This window comes from Mytilus galloprovincialis, chromosome 7, assembly GCF_965363235.1.
Source record: "Mytilus galloprovincialis chromosome 7, xbMytGall1.hap1.1, whole genome shotgun sequence".
In the NCBI taxonomy this organism is placed as follows: domain Eukaryota; kingdom Metazoa; phylum Mollusca; class Bivalvia; order Mytilida; family Mytilidae; genus Mytilus; species Mytilus galloprovincialis.
In genome coordinates, this window is record NC_134844.1 from 85,174,824 (window position 1) to 85,188,476 (window position 13,653).

The 13,653-nt window shown below is 33.5% G+C and overlaps 1 protein-coding gene across 2 annotated transcripts in view; it reads left to right on the forward strand.

Annotated features, from left to right (window-relative positions):
- The window catches only part of LOC143083893 (uncharacterized), a 64,314-nt gene that overhangs the window by 31,906 nt on the left and 18,755 nt on the right, over positions 1–13,653 (forward strand). The window contains exons 6-10 of one of the 2 annotated variants that reach the window (XM_076260269.1): positions 1,489–1,564; positions 3,321–3,425; positions 5,464–8,332; positions 8,841–8,947; positions 11,299–11,315. In XM_076260269.1, coding sequence (XP_076116384.1) covers positions 1,489–1,564; positions 3,321–3,425; positions 5,464–8,332; positions 8,841–8,947; positions 11,299–11,315 — 3,174 coding nt within the window. The remainder of the gene's footprint in view (positions 1–1,488; positions 1,565–3,320; positions 3,426–5,463; positions 8,333–8,840; positions 8,948–11,298; positions 11,316–13,653) is intronic. The other variant, XM_076260268.1, reaches the window with a different exon arrangement.

A 13,653-nucleotide genomic window follows, 5' to 3' on the forward strand; every position in this document is an offset into this window, starting at 1 on the left:
TGCTGCCCAGACAGATGCTACTCTGAGACGATGGCTTCCCTGGCTACTATTGCTCAAGTGGGAGATCTTCATAATAAATGTCAATAAAAACTTGTTTGTAGTTATTTGTGTATTTATTTCATTCACTAACACCATGTTCACAGTTTTATTCATGTTTTGATAATTTTTTCCTCATAAAATATTCAAATTTTCAAATTTTCGGCATTATTTAGGTGAAATTCTCAAAATTCTGCTCTTTGACCCCAAATCGTAATTTTTTAACCCAAAACGGCAAACTTTTGAAAAATTTTATGAGGCTGTACAAATTCCTCACACTGAACGATGTCCATTCCAAGTGTTTTGTACATTAAACGACATTTTATGTCAAAAAAGTATACTAGTTTGGCTTCAATTCTTCCATATTCTTTCAAAAAAAATGTTCCCTCATTTCAAATTCTCGTAAATTCCGTAAATTTCGTCTGATTTTGACACGGTTTTCAACAAACGGAAGCCCCATGTTTACACGTTCATCCGGGTATTCATCAAAGAAAGATAACTCATGTTTGCACTGTTTTGAGCGGGAAACATAAAAGATGTATTCCGATCCCGGTAAAACGGGACTCATCGTCAGTTGTCTGAAGCGTGAATCCCGGTAAACCGGGACTCATCGGCGAAAGGGTTAAGATATCTCTGGATCTTTTCTTAGAAGATGGGGCAATATGCGCAATTGTTTCTCCATAGGCCGTAATGGTAACGTTTTCTTCTGTTGCTCAGCCCATATCGTAAACTTGTATATATGTATGATGGCTTGTTTCGAAGCTGAGACATTTTTACATATGTGGTTAAATTTTTCGGGTACGAAGTGTGATTCATTTTTCCGTAATTTAGCAAACCCTGAGTATCCTTTTGCGATGTGGCTCCTCATGGTAAAAAATCCCATTTTTAACACAATAAGTTCTTTGAAATTTTAATACTTTGAACACATTTAATAGCTCCATGGTTTTTACACATTTATTCTGTGTTCCTTACTTTCTAAATTAACACTAATGGTTCAGCTCAGTCATTTGTTTATCATAGAAATGTGTCAAATATCGCTACACAGAGATTTTTTGTTTACACATGACTTTTGTGTTCCTCATTTCAAGGCGCATTAGGGGTATTGTCCCATATATAAAAAATGAGAAACGAGAAACATGTATTAATTACATAAACAACAACAACATAAACAACAACAACAACTGTACATAAGATTCCTGACTTAGGACAGGAGCAAACATTTGCAGCGAGATTAAATGTTTAAATGGTACCAAACCTTCTCCCTTTTTCTGAAACAATAGTATAACATCACAACATGGAAAAAAAAAACACAATAAATTATCAATTGGGAGGCTTAACTCAATCAAAAAACGTAAATTAACACTCTTTGAACCATATATTTGATCTGTGATACAGTATATTTGTCATGCTTTGTTAAACAGCAACACATCAATCAAGTCTTTTCAATTGTAGTGGTGACCGGTCCAAAGTAGCTGATGTTGTGGAGACTAGAATATTGTACATAAAAGGAGAGATACAGAGGTTAAAGGTAATATAGAAATAAGAAGATGATGTATGATTGCCAATGAGACAACTCTCCACCTGAGACCAAATGACATAGAAGTATGCAACTATGGCCTTCAACAATGAAAAAAACAAAAACCGCAAAGCAAGCTACGAAAAGCTAAATGACAACAATCCAAGCAAGAAAACTAACAGCCTGATTCATGTTCAAAACAATAAACAGAAAACATTGTGATAGATAGCAACAAACAACAGCTCATGTAGATTTTAGTCCTATATACATGTACCTGTCCGCTGTCAAATCATAGATACTGTAAATTCAGAAATTATTGCGTGGATTTATTATTGCGATTTTGTCATTTTGGACCACAATGCGATTTAAATTTTTGCGATATTGAAAACAATCTTGTTTCATTCATATAAACTTTTTCAAAATGTGAGTTTAAATTATTGCGATTACATTGTATTACCCTGTCGCATATTTCGCAATAATAAAGAGCTTGTAATAATTTCTGAATTTACAGTATATTCTTAAATAGAGAATTGTAAAGCTAAATAATATTTTTTATGTAAAGACTAAAGTAGTTTGAATTCTGATTATTATGCATGAAGAGTAATTGCTAGTCCTGGTTTGAAGCATTTTCACTGGAGACTTGCACAAATTTTACACACTCTGTGTTGGGGAAAGGAGGGGATGGGTGTTGGTAGAAGGGGTCTTGATCCCGCAACTGGGGCTTAAAAACACAAAATCCTGTGGTCCAGATTTGGATAAATTGAAACCCGACATCCAGAAAAACACCCAATCCCGCAGTCCCAATAAAGTTCCTATCCCCCCTCTGTGTTGATTTTCACTATGGATGGCTTGAAGTGAGAAAAATCCACTTCAGTCTTAGTGTGTGTGGTATTAAACTGCTTAGATACCATAACCATATAAAATATGGAGTCATTAGGCAATTTTCAGGAAGTTCGCTTGTCATGTTTTGACAATTTTGTCAGATTTTCAGAATTCTCTGGTTTTATCCATTTGAATGCCTTAAAAAAATGCCCATTAACCTCCATTTTTCTTTTTATAAATCTTTTACATGTATAATTATAAGCCATCTGTAACATCTTATAAAATGGTTGTTATTTTTTAATAGTTTTTGAAAACTTTAACTTATCAGTCATAAACATATATGATTAAGCTATAAAAAATCAAGAGAACATTTTCCTACAAAATTTCAATGGCTTATATCTGGAAAACAAGTACATTGATCTATATTTTATTTTTTCTCTTTTGATTCCTTTATAAATCCCCTATCAATATATACTAGTGTTGTGAAAAGCCTGGTATTTTGAAACTGAGAAGCGAACTTCCTTAATTGTACATCTGTACGACTTTCTAACAAAGACAGAGGTTGAAGAGAATGTAAGGCCTTTAACCATGAACAAAAACAAAATTTTTAAATTAAGTTTATCTACATTCCTTATATACCAAGCAGTGCTCACTGAGGTTGTGAGTTCTTATGAGTAATTAATTGCACTGAACTACTTACGTTTAATGAATTATTTAGAGTGGAAATCGCAAATAGGTTTAAACCTTTAAGCAACTAACTGCTTGCACCTGAATGGTGGCATCAGTTATGTTTGTATTGATCTTGCAAACAATAAAGCTACTCAAAATTTGTATGACTGAGACAAAAAGAATTTCAATGTTTTTACTCTTGTCAATTGTTAGTTTAGAATTTTTAACAAATTCAGACATCTGAGAATACATAGTAACTTTTGGAATTGTGTTGTAGAATAAACTTGCTCAGTTTGAGAAGGTATTAGATGAGAAGATCCTGTTTGAACAAGTACCTGACTTTGGTGTTACATTGGATATGGAATCTATGATATCATCTGTGGTATGTATTATATATACGTATAGCGGGTTATTCGCTGGTGTAAAATTTCTCTATTTTCATTTAATATATTTTTGCTGTTATTATTTTTGGCAGATTCAAAAAAATTATCAATACCTTTGCATGTACACGAAAATTTACACCTTGCGAAAAAAATAAGCTATACAGTTGTTTGTTTGATCCATGGCTGGGTTAACCAAGAACTTTCAAAAAAATAGTATTTACCGGTATTGCTTTATTGCAAATTGCACAGCAATGAGGAGTTTGATCAAAGGCGGTTTGACTTGGAATGAAAATGATATTACGGGAAGGATAACTATGTCCTCTGTTACCTGATAGTAACAGTTAGATGACATTCAGCAACAACATATCATGATAACAATTCTTTGCATCAAAGTGATTAACACAAAAGTTTTGAGTTTGAACACAAGACAAGACAATTGGGTTCAATTTTGATGTACTGTGAAAGTACTTTAATTCGTGGGCATCAATTTTCGTGGCTTGAGCAATATTTACATGTTCGTGGGTTTTGTAATTCGTTGATTTTAGTTTTCTAAAAATTTAAAAAAAAAAAGCCTTTAGAAACGAAACAGTCTGGATTGAAGGAAATTGCAAAGTAAACATTGACCCGTGTAAATAGTAGTGACAACACTAATTAATCCAAGATAAAGTGATCAACAGATTAAGGACCATCAAAGGCGTTAATTAGGCCATAAACATGTCACCTTAAGAAATCAGAATGATAAACAAATTCTATAAACGTATCTTGAATTGTCAAATAATTATTATCAAAATCAAGCCCAGCATGAAATTATTATTCCGCATATGTACGAGAACTATGAGGATATAAAATGAACACTTTATCAAACTAGCATATCAGTACTGGAAATCTGACTTTCATAAAAAAAATATTTTTATGAGTATTAAAAGATCTAAAGTTGTACAGTTTAGGTTACTTAAGATTAAATGGGAATAATCCTGCATGCAGCTGTAGTTCTGTGACTGCTATTAAAGTATTCTCAGGTTATTCAATATATTCTCTAGATCATATCAGTAGTCAAACCTTCATGGGGATCTTTCCATGTCTTGATTTGGACAATGGTTGCTTTATTTCGTTGGACACTTAAATTCGTGGATAAAGTCATCCACGAAAATTGGCACCCCACGAATAAAAGTACTTTCACAGTAATTGACTAGGATAGCCAGTTTTGGTTGGTTGTTCTTTCTTGGCACTCTGTCTTTCTCATCCAATTAAAATATGCAAAACCAAAAGGACAATCCATTCATCTATTTTCGTTTCTGGCCTCGGTGGCTTAGTGGTCTAAAAGTTACTTCTGTAATCACTAACCAGTCAGGTTTTCTCCAGGCACTCTGGCTTCCTCCACCAATAAAACCTGGCCACCACGAAATAGCCTAAATGTGGTGCTTAAAAGTGGCGTTAAAATACCAAAAATAAAATCAAATCCATCTTAATTTCACCATGTTTAAAAAAATGGGACAATATCAACAAATTTTAAGATCTGCTAATATCATAATTTTATAAAAAAACAAAAAAAAAACATTCTTAGAAAAAGTTCCAGACTGGGGACAGTTATTTAAGCAACTTGAATCACAGGGCATAACAAATGTTGAGAGCTTGAGTAATTGTCAATGATCATGATTGCACATCTTCAATTTTTGCATAACTAAAAGACAGAAGTCAAGGACAACTTGTTGAAATGTTTGTAAACTATGATAAGAATTTTGCCTTTGCTAAGTGTGCAATTGCATGTACTGTAAACCAACTAATATTCACGATTATGCAATTTATTTTTGGGATTATCGTGACACGAATGAAAATCATCAAAAACTAGCAAAAATTGAATACATCAAGAAAATTTGAAAATCCTGCAATTAATCAGCTCTGACTTGGTCTAAAAAGGACTCAATGGGAAACAAAATATCTGCAGAAATAAGTTGGTTCACGGTACTTCATTTAGTAATATAATGAAGTGGCAATAACAAAGAATTTTTGTGAATGTCTCTATCATATGTATTGCAGGTCAAAACAGATTCAAAAGAAGTGCAGACTGAGAAAATGTTGTCAAAAGAGAGCCCATCCATTAATGAACATCAAACACGATTTCTCTCGGAGGCAATAAAAAAGCTTTTACACAAGTTAGATGGTAGTGATGAAGCCACTAAATATCTGATGACTGTGTTCAAGGATATGCTCAGTACAATGAAACTATTGTCTGACTGTGTACAAGAACATACTGCTATTGGTAAAGACAACATGTTAGAAACTTTGAATGTCATGAAGGAAGTCGTCAGGGAAGTTTCATCTACCGTTAGAAAAGCTGAATCTGAAATTAAAAATTTGAATAGTTCTAGTCATACCACATTAGTAACAGAGGCTTTGAAAGATAGCAATGCAGTCAACACGTTACCTGAAAATTCTGTTGAGATTTTAGAGGATAAAGGTGTTTCTAGAGATAATTCTGAAGAAAGGAAAGAAAATATAGATGTCAAGGACAAAGCAAAGAGTAAGAAAGGAAAGAAAAGTAAGAAAAAGAAGTTGGAGAAAGAAAGCACAGAATCAAATCAAGTTATAGAAGGAAAGACAGATGAAAGTATTGAGGAATTTAACAATGTAGAAAAAAATTCTGAGAAAATACCAGCATCTGTTAAATTGTCAGGGATGTTAGTGAAAACATCGGCTTCTTTAGAGAAACTTGAGGTTAACTTGAAATTTGATGAAAAGATGGAATTTGATGAAGAAAATACCTTGTTGAAAGAACAGAATGAAAGTGAAATGTCTGCAAAACCAATCACAGGTGAGGTGAATACAGTGAAACATGAAATCAAATTGTCTACAGTAAAAACAGATAACGATATTTCTACTGTGAAAAACAATGGCATTGCATCTACAGTGGAAAACAGTGGCAATGCAGTAAAAAATGAAAATGTAGACAAGGCCATTGCACACAATATAGACATTCAGGGTTCTTTAGAAGATATTGACGATGATGAATTGGATTTCGATGTTGAGATGAGCAAGTCCTATCATTCAGCGAGTAGTGAGTATGTGTCTGCAGCCTCACAGCAGACGTCACAGTGCCATACTCCCGTTTTACTCTCAGCTTCCGAGGAAAATCAGTTCTTCATCGCAAACAAAAGTTCTAGTCAAGAATCTGTGGAGAAACAATCTGAACGATTGACTGATAATGATTCTACAATGAATTCTAGCAGTGCTCAGCAGCAAACCAGTGCAATTATTGATTCTAGTCATAAAAACAATGAACAGTTAATGGAAGGGGAAAGTCAAGGGTCGTATTTGAACACAAATGTAATTGGAGTTTCTACTAGTGCTAATGCTACAATTATACCTCAGGAAGAAAGTGCAATGTCATCACTGTGTCAAAGTCATCTCCAGTCAAATGTTCAGCCAGATCTGTCTTGTCAAAATCAAAGTGGACTTTTGTCTCAGGTTACTAATAACTCATTGTACGAGGCTGTTGTTCAGCAGTTAAAGCAAGTGTACCCACATTTAGCCAGTAATCCAGTCATGTTGAATATGATAGCTCTTCAGCAGACGTCAGTTTTACATAATTATCTTGGAAAGTCAGATGGGGCTGGAATGGCCAATCAGATGCAGGCTTTTGGAATGGAAACTGCTGGAACAACAAATGCAACAAGTGCTTTGGAAATGACGGGTGAAGCAGTTCCCAGTCAGATTTATAGACCAGAAATGCCAAATACTATGACAGATCAGACAAATATTAAGCCAACAAATCTGAATTTTTCTAGTCAAGTTGAACACAGCAAAAGTGATGCTGCTATTGGCAACCATAATAAACCAATGAAAACCTCTGTTACAAGTTCTGATCATAATCTGCCTATCAAAATATCTGTTGCAAGTTCTAATTATGATCTCTCAATGAAATCTATTGTTAATGGTTCAGGTGACCAATCTCTTACAATGAAACCAGCAACACCCACCAAAAATAATATGAAAACAATGTTACAAGGTGATGGCTCTGAAATTTTGAAAAAGCATGCAGACATTATTAAATATGGCAACAAATCAACAAGTAATGTTAACAACTGTAATTCACTGGAACTGAAGATGGACAAATACTTATGTTCACCAGAGAAAGTAACCATGGTTACCAAATCAAGTAAATCGTTGAGCTCCTCGATAATTGATGATTCTACTCTTTCACCAAAATCTACAGTCAGACCACCTGGTTTTGGTGGCAAGAATGATTTTTCTGTCGAAACTTCTTCAGACACTATTCCTGCAAGTGGGTCCTCAATGGTAATACCACCTAATAGTTCTAGCTCCAATGGATGTACAGAAAGTGTTAAAGACTTTAGGAAAACAGAAATCAGCCCTAATCGTGCTAATATTTTAAGCGGTTTCAATAAAGAATCAACTGTCCAAAAACCCCTGGAAGTTACTGGTTTAGGTTTCACCTTCAGTAAAACTTTATCTTACAATCTACCTCAATCGAAAACGGCTGATTCAGCAACTTCAAATTTTGCTGTGGAACAGGGTAAGAAAGTGCCACTTCTGCCTGCACCAGAAAAGAAGCCACCACTTTTGTCATTGCCCGTCATGGAGAAGACTAGACATCTATCTCAGCCAAACTCAGGAAGGAAAGATATATTGCATGGAAAATTATCAGGATTTGATAGCAACTCACCAAGTCCAACAGAGGCAGAGAAGAAATGGCAGTTCTCATCGGGTCTACCAAATTTATCGCCAAGACTGCAGAAGAAAAGACGAAGTTTTGAGAACACCAAAGTGAATCATCCACCAGTTTTATCTGAACCAAGCTGGGATGATGAAGTGGATGATTATGCTGAACCATTTGTTCCAAATTTTGACCCAAGGAGGCCTTTAGAATCTCATATTGGTAAACAATGTAAGTATTGCAAACAAGTTCAGAAAGATGCTTTATGGACTTGAGAAGATAAAGATCTAAAAGGTGTTTTAGAATTAATCATATGGGGGTTGGATGGCACTTATAAAATTATACTAATGGGGAATGTGTCAAAAAGACGAACACCACGAACAACGAGCAGAAAACAGCTCAAGGCTACTAATGCATAGTGGGATGAATTCTCCACAAGAGACCAAATGACACCAAAAAAGTATTTATGGTTACTGTATGGCCTTCAACAATGAGAAAATCCCATATGGCATAGTCAGTTTTCAAAATTTTGTTATTTTATTGTACAAAAGAAAAATATTAAGCACTTGAATATAATAAAAAAAAAATAATATACATTGATATATATATATATATGGCTTAATTTGAGTTTGGAAAGTGGAAGGCGGGAATGCACAAAAACTGAAAGAATCATAGTATTAGTTTGATATTGTAATAATTTAAACCGTCATATGGAAATATCTTTGTCTTTTCTCAATAGCTGTTGACACTTTAGAAGAAATAACATTGCCAGAGAAAAGAAAAACAGAAGATGTGAAAGTAGATGGAGAGAAAGAAAAACAGGAAGAGGATGAAGACTGGTGTCAGGTAAGAACTGCTTCCCTGTTTAAACAAAACACTATTTATTGATTTTTGTGTTTCAATGTTTATTGTGTTAGATAATGTCCAGTGGCAAGTATTTCATAAATGTTTGGGAATTGAGCAAATTAATCAATAAATGTAGTTTCTACATCCTTTTTGTGGGATATAAGACGGACTAGATAGGGTATCTTTTGGATTGTGATAGAACAGAACAGCTACAACTATAGACACATCAAAGAACACTTCTAAACATGTTCCATAATTCAACTGAAATAGGTTTTATATGTTTTATCGGTATTATATAAAAAAAAAAGTTGTAAGGGTTTGTCTCGCCTACTTTTGCTGTTAATCGCACACTCAACAAAAATGATGAAAACAATCTATAAAAATATTCCTTTCAATACTATTTTTTGATTGTCAGAAGCTTCTGTCCAAGTTAGGTAAAAATCCAGGATAGTTTAAGAATCTTAAAAATGTTTTAAAAACTTTAATTGCAGACTGTATGTAATCTTAACTGGAAGAAAAACTGAGTCGGTCTATAACATGTATAAGGAAAATACTGGAAAAATGGATTATTTTTTTACAAAATTTACTTCTAGATACTATCTTATGATAAGAAACATGCTTCTGTCCAAGTTTGGTACAAACCAAGGATAGTTCAAGAAAGATATAAACATTTTAAAAACTTTAACCACAGTGAGAATAATGTTTTATGGCAGAAAAACTAATAAAGTCCATTTATAAATAAAATACAGAAAAATTGGAATTTTATTTTTTCAAAATTTACTTCTGGATACTATCTTACGATCATAAGGCCTTTTTTTTTTAATTAGTTGGTTTACGGACAACTAGTGTCAAAGGTTAGGGTCGGAGGAGGTAAAAAAAATAAAAATAAAATAGCAATCTTAGATTTTTTTTTTGTTCACGTATAACTGTTCTGAAAAATTTGAGTTGGAGGAAAAAAAAAAAAAAAAAATGCTGTTCATTCATGACATTACAGGGGTTGAGGAGGAGAAATAGTTTAGCTCTTATCTTGATATGCTTTGCATTTGATGGATGGATGGTCAATTGTTGTTTAATGTCTAGCATTAACTTTATCATCCATGTTCAGCTTTGCACTTTTTTCTGGAGGTGCTCCTTCATTTACATCAACAAATATAATTTTTGCCCCAAAGGACGCAAGCACTTCTACGGGTGTACTGGTAGGGGTGTCTGCCCTAGTTTTGTTTGGTGGCGAAACTGTTTGTACCTTGACAAGGGCAACATTTTCATCAGCCATATTGTCGAATATGGCATCGCCGATTGTTTGCTTAGGTTTGCATTTGATAAAAGTGCTCTCAGTACGTTGACCATCAAAGTTAATATTCAACTGAAAGTAGATGAAGCCGTCAGACTCCATGGTCCTCCCTCGTTGGGTTTTTGAATTCGTCTGCGTCATTTCGAAGCTTTTCAAAATACGCCGTTCACTACAAACGCTTTATTGACACAGACAAAACGTTTTGGAACGCCTCAGATTTTTTTATTCACAGCACTCGAAAAATCGGGTCGGCGGAATAAAAAACAACACGAAATCAAAATTTTAATTTTATTTCACTTTTAAACAAAATCGGGTCGGCGGATCCGTAAACCAACTAATTAAAAAAAAAAGGCCTAAACTAGCTTCTGTCCAGGTTTGGTACATATCAAGGATAGTTTAAGAAAGTTATTAAAATTTTAAAAACTTTAACCACAGAGTGAATGTTATTTTATCTGTCAGAAAAACTAAGTCCATTTAAATAAGTTAAATACGGAAGAAATGGAATTTTATTTTTACAAAATTAACTTCTGGATACTATCTTATGAACATAAATAAGCTTCTGTCCAAGTTTGGTAGAAACCCAAAATGTTCAAGTAAGTTATTAAAATTTTGGAAAACTTTAACCACAGTGAGTGTGTGGACGCTGACAATGCTGACGGAATGTAGAATTTCTATGTCTCGATTTTTCGACTAAAGTCTAAGACTGGACAACACGGCTATTGTTATTGTGATTTCATTACCAGAAAAAAATCCAGAAAATTTAACTTCATTGTTTTTACACACACTCAGGACTATTCCATTAAAATGTATGTGGGAGGGTAGGACAGGACTTTAAAAAATATCTTTACAACCAAGAACCATTTATTATATAATTTTGCATAATGGTAATAGACACATACTGAAAAAAGACCCATGACCCATATTCAATTGTTAAACTTCCCTTCCTACCCTACCACAAACATTTTAATGGAATAACCCTCATGTGCAGGTGCTGTTATATTCACACAGCTGTGAAGTAATGGAATTTGTTTTCTTATTTATATTTTATTTGACTTTATAGCAAGACTTGAGATATAGGTGAGTTTTGAGTGTCACTTGCTTTGCAGTTTAGATTTGTAGCTAGTTCATAAACATGGATCATCTTTCAATCATTGAAATCTAAACATATTTCTTGGTCTTTTTTGTCATGCTTTTTATAGGTACCACAAGAATATTAAAAAATAATTCCATGTTATATAGAATTATTTCTACAAAGTTCCAGCTTTTACATTTCAATTGTAAAAATTGTACTGAGTGGAATAATTGTCTATGCTTATTTTGTATTCCTGGACAAAAAAGTATAAAACTGCAATTTAAACTTGTAGGATTTTCATGTTTCACTTATTTTATTTTTTTACAAAATTGAAATGAGAAATGAAGATATATATAAGGGAGATAACACCATCACATTATTACATTCGTGCACCCTTTATGCATTCCATCCTATCTGCTTGCTGTTGTAGAGAATATTGTGTTACATTTTGTACCAAGTAAATTTGCTTTCTTAATTATCTAATATAAATTATACTTCAAAGAATCTTAACTCTGTAATATTGTCCTGATGACGCTGCATTATTGACAAAACATGTGGACTAAATAAACCTTTACCTTTACAGTAACCTGGATGTTGTCTTTGTATAGTTTATGTATCTAATATAAATATTAACTTTATTTATTTATACTATTATTTTATTTAATTTTATTAATACGTCTATCCAGTGTTCTCCCCAGGATTTTTGGATAGCGCTGTGGTAAGCACGTAATTTTCGACAATTCTCAGCAACTTTATTGCAGCGCGCGTTTTGTTTGTAATTGATTTGATGTGTTTTTATTATATTATGCTATTGATGTTTTCTCTTGTAATGATGTCATCATCATGCTCATGATAGTTACAATGTACCCCTTTGTTTGTTAATGTTTTTGTCTGGATACACATCATATAGAAGAAGATTCTTTTTTTTCCTCCATTGTAAATTCATATATTAAATCCTCATACTATCAGTGTATAAAACTGAAGGAGAAGTCTTTTTCCATGATGGGTCTACACCAGACTACCTATGTGAAGATTTCTTAGCACTAACAGGTAATGTTGCAGAACATGTAGGACCAACAATAAAGTCATTGTCAGCTTCTGTTTGGTTTTGTAACCCACTGTAGCAGTGTAGTTTACCTTACGACGTTTGACAGGAATTGACATTTTTTAGCATAAAGATTTCTCATTTTTCTGACCTTAACCTTTTATAATATTTAAATGGCCTCATCCAAGCTGAACATCGAGAAAGTGAAATTTCTCAAGTCGTATCAGCTTGGGGTTTGTTTTTCTAAACATATCCTCTCAATTGTTTTCAAATGGTAGAATTTCTGACTAAACCATTATAAGTTTGAATAGGTGATGATTAATACTTCAAAGACTTGCTCATTTTCGGGGTTCGTATGGATAGTAAACCCGGCAACTAATTTGCAACAAACCCCTGTGTTTGATCGTTTTTAAAATCATCGTTTGTTCTAAGTTCGTAAAACAAGTTTGTGAGTGTCGTCGGGAAATTCGGTCAATTCATTTCATCTCATTTCATTCATATATGCCTCTATATATTCTTTTAATTGAAAAAATAGATGTCAATGTCGAAATCTTTGTTTATTTAGATCTTTCAAAGACGCCATTTTTATTAGACTGGTCCCGCGCAGTTACTTTAATACAACGGAAATAATTCATTCAAAAATCGTAAACCAGTCAATCACGTGATCCGAAGAGTAAAATAAGCGGGAAATTTTAAAAATTTGAAAAAATGCGAAAAAAAATATAGCGACGCGGTTGAGTGGGATAGCGACGTGGTTGAGTGGGATAGCGCTGCGGTAAGTGCAATAGGACAGCGGGAAATTGAAATAGCGCTGAAAATCGCGGCGCTAAAACGGCCTGGGGAGAACACTGCGTCTATCATTCTGTACTATTCCAAGATCAGACTTTTAAAATTTTTGTTTTACACAGTACATCGCACTATGTATTATCTATCATTCTATACAATTCTGACATTAGACTTATAAAGTTTTCGTATATCGCACTATGTTTTATGTCTTTTTGTAGCATATATATAGTGTTTGCTTAGGACATTGATATGTTTATATAACAATATTCAGCCTTTTCATTTCTATAAGGGTTAATGACTTGACCCTGTAGGTTGTTTATTTAGCAATATGATTGCATAGACATTTAAATTTATAATTCACATAAACACTGCTATAAAATGCATTTTTTTTTAAAGTTTGGATAGTTGAAACAATACATGGAAATTAACAAGGTATTCATAATCCTAAAATATTCAAATTTTGTATTCCGCCTACATAGAAGTAGCATACATGTCAACCTCTTACAATGGGA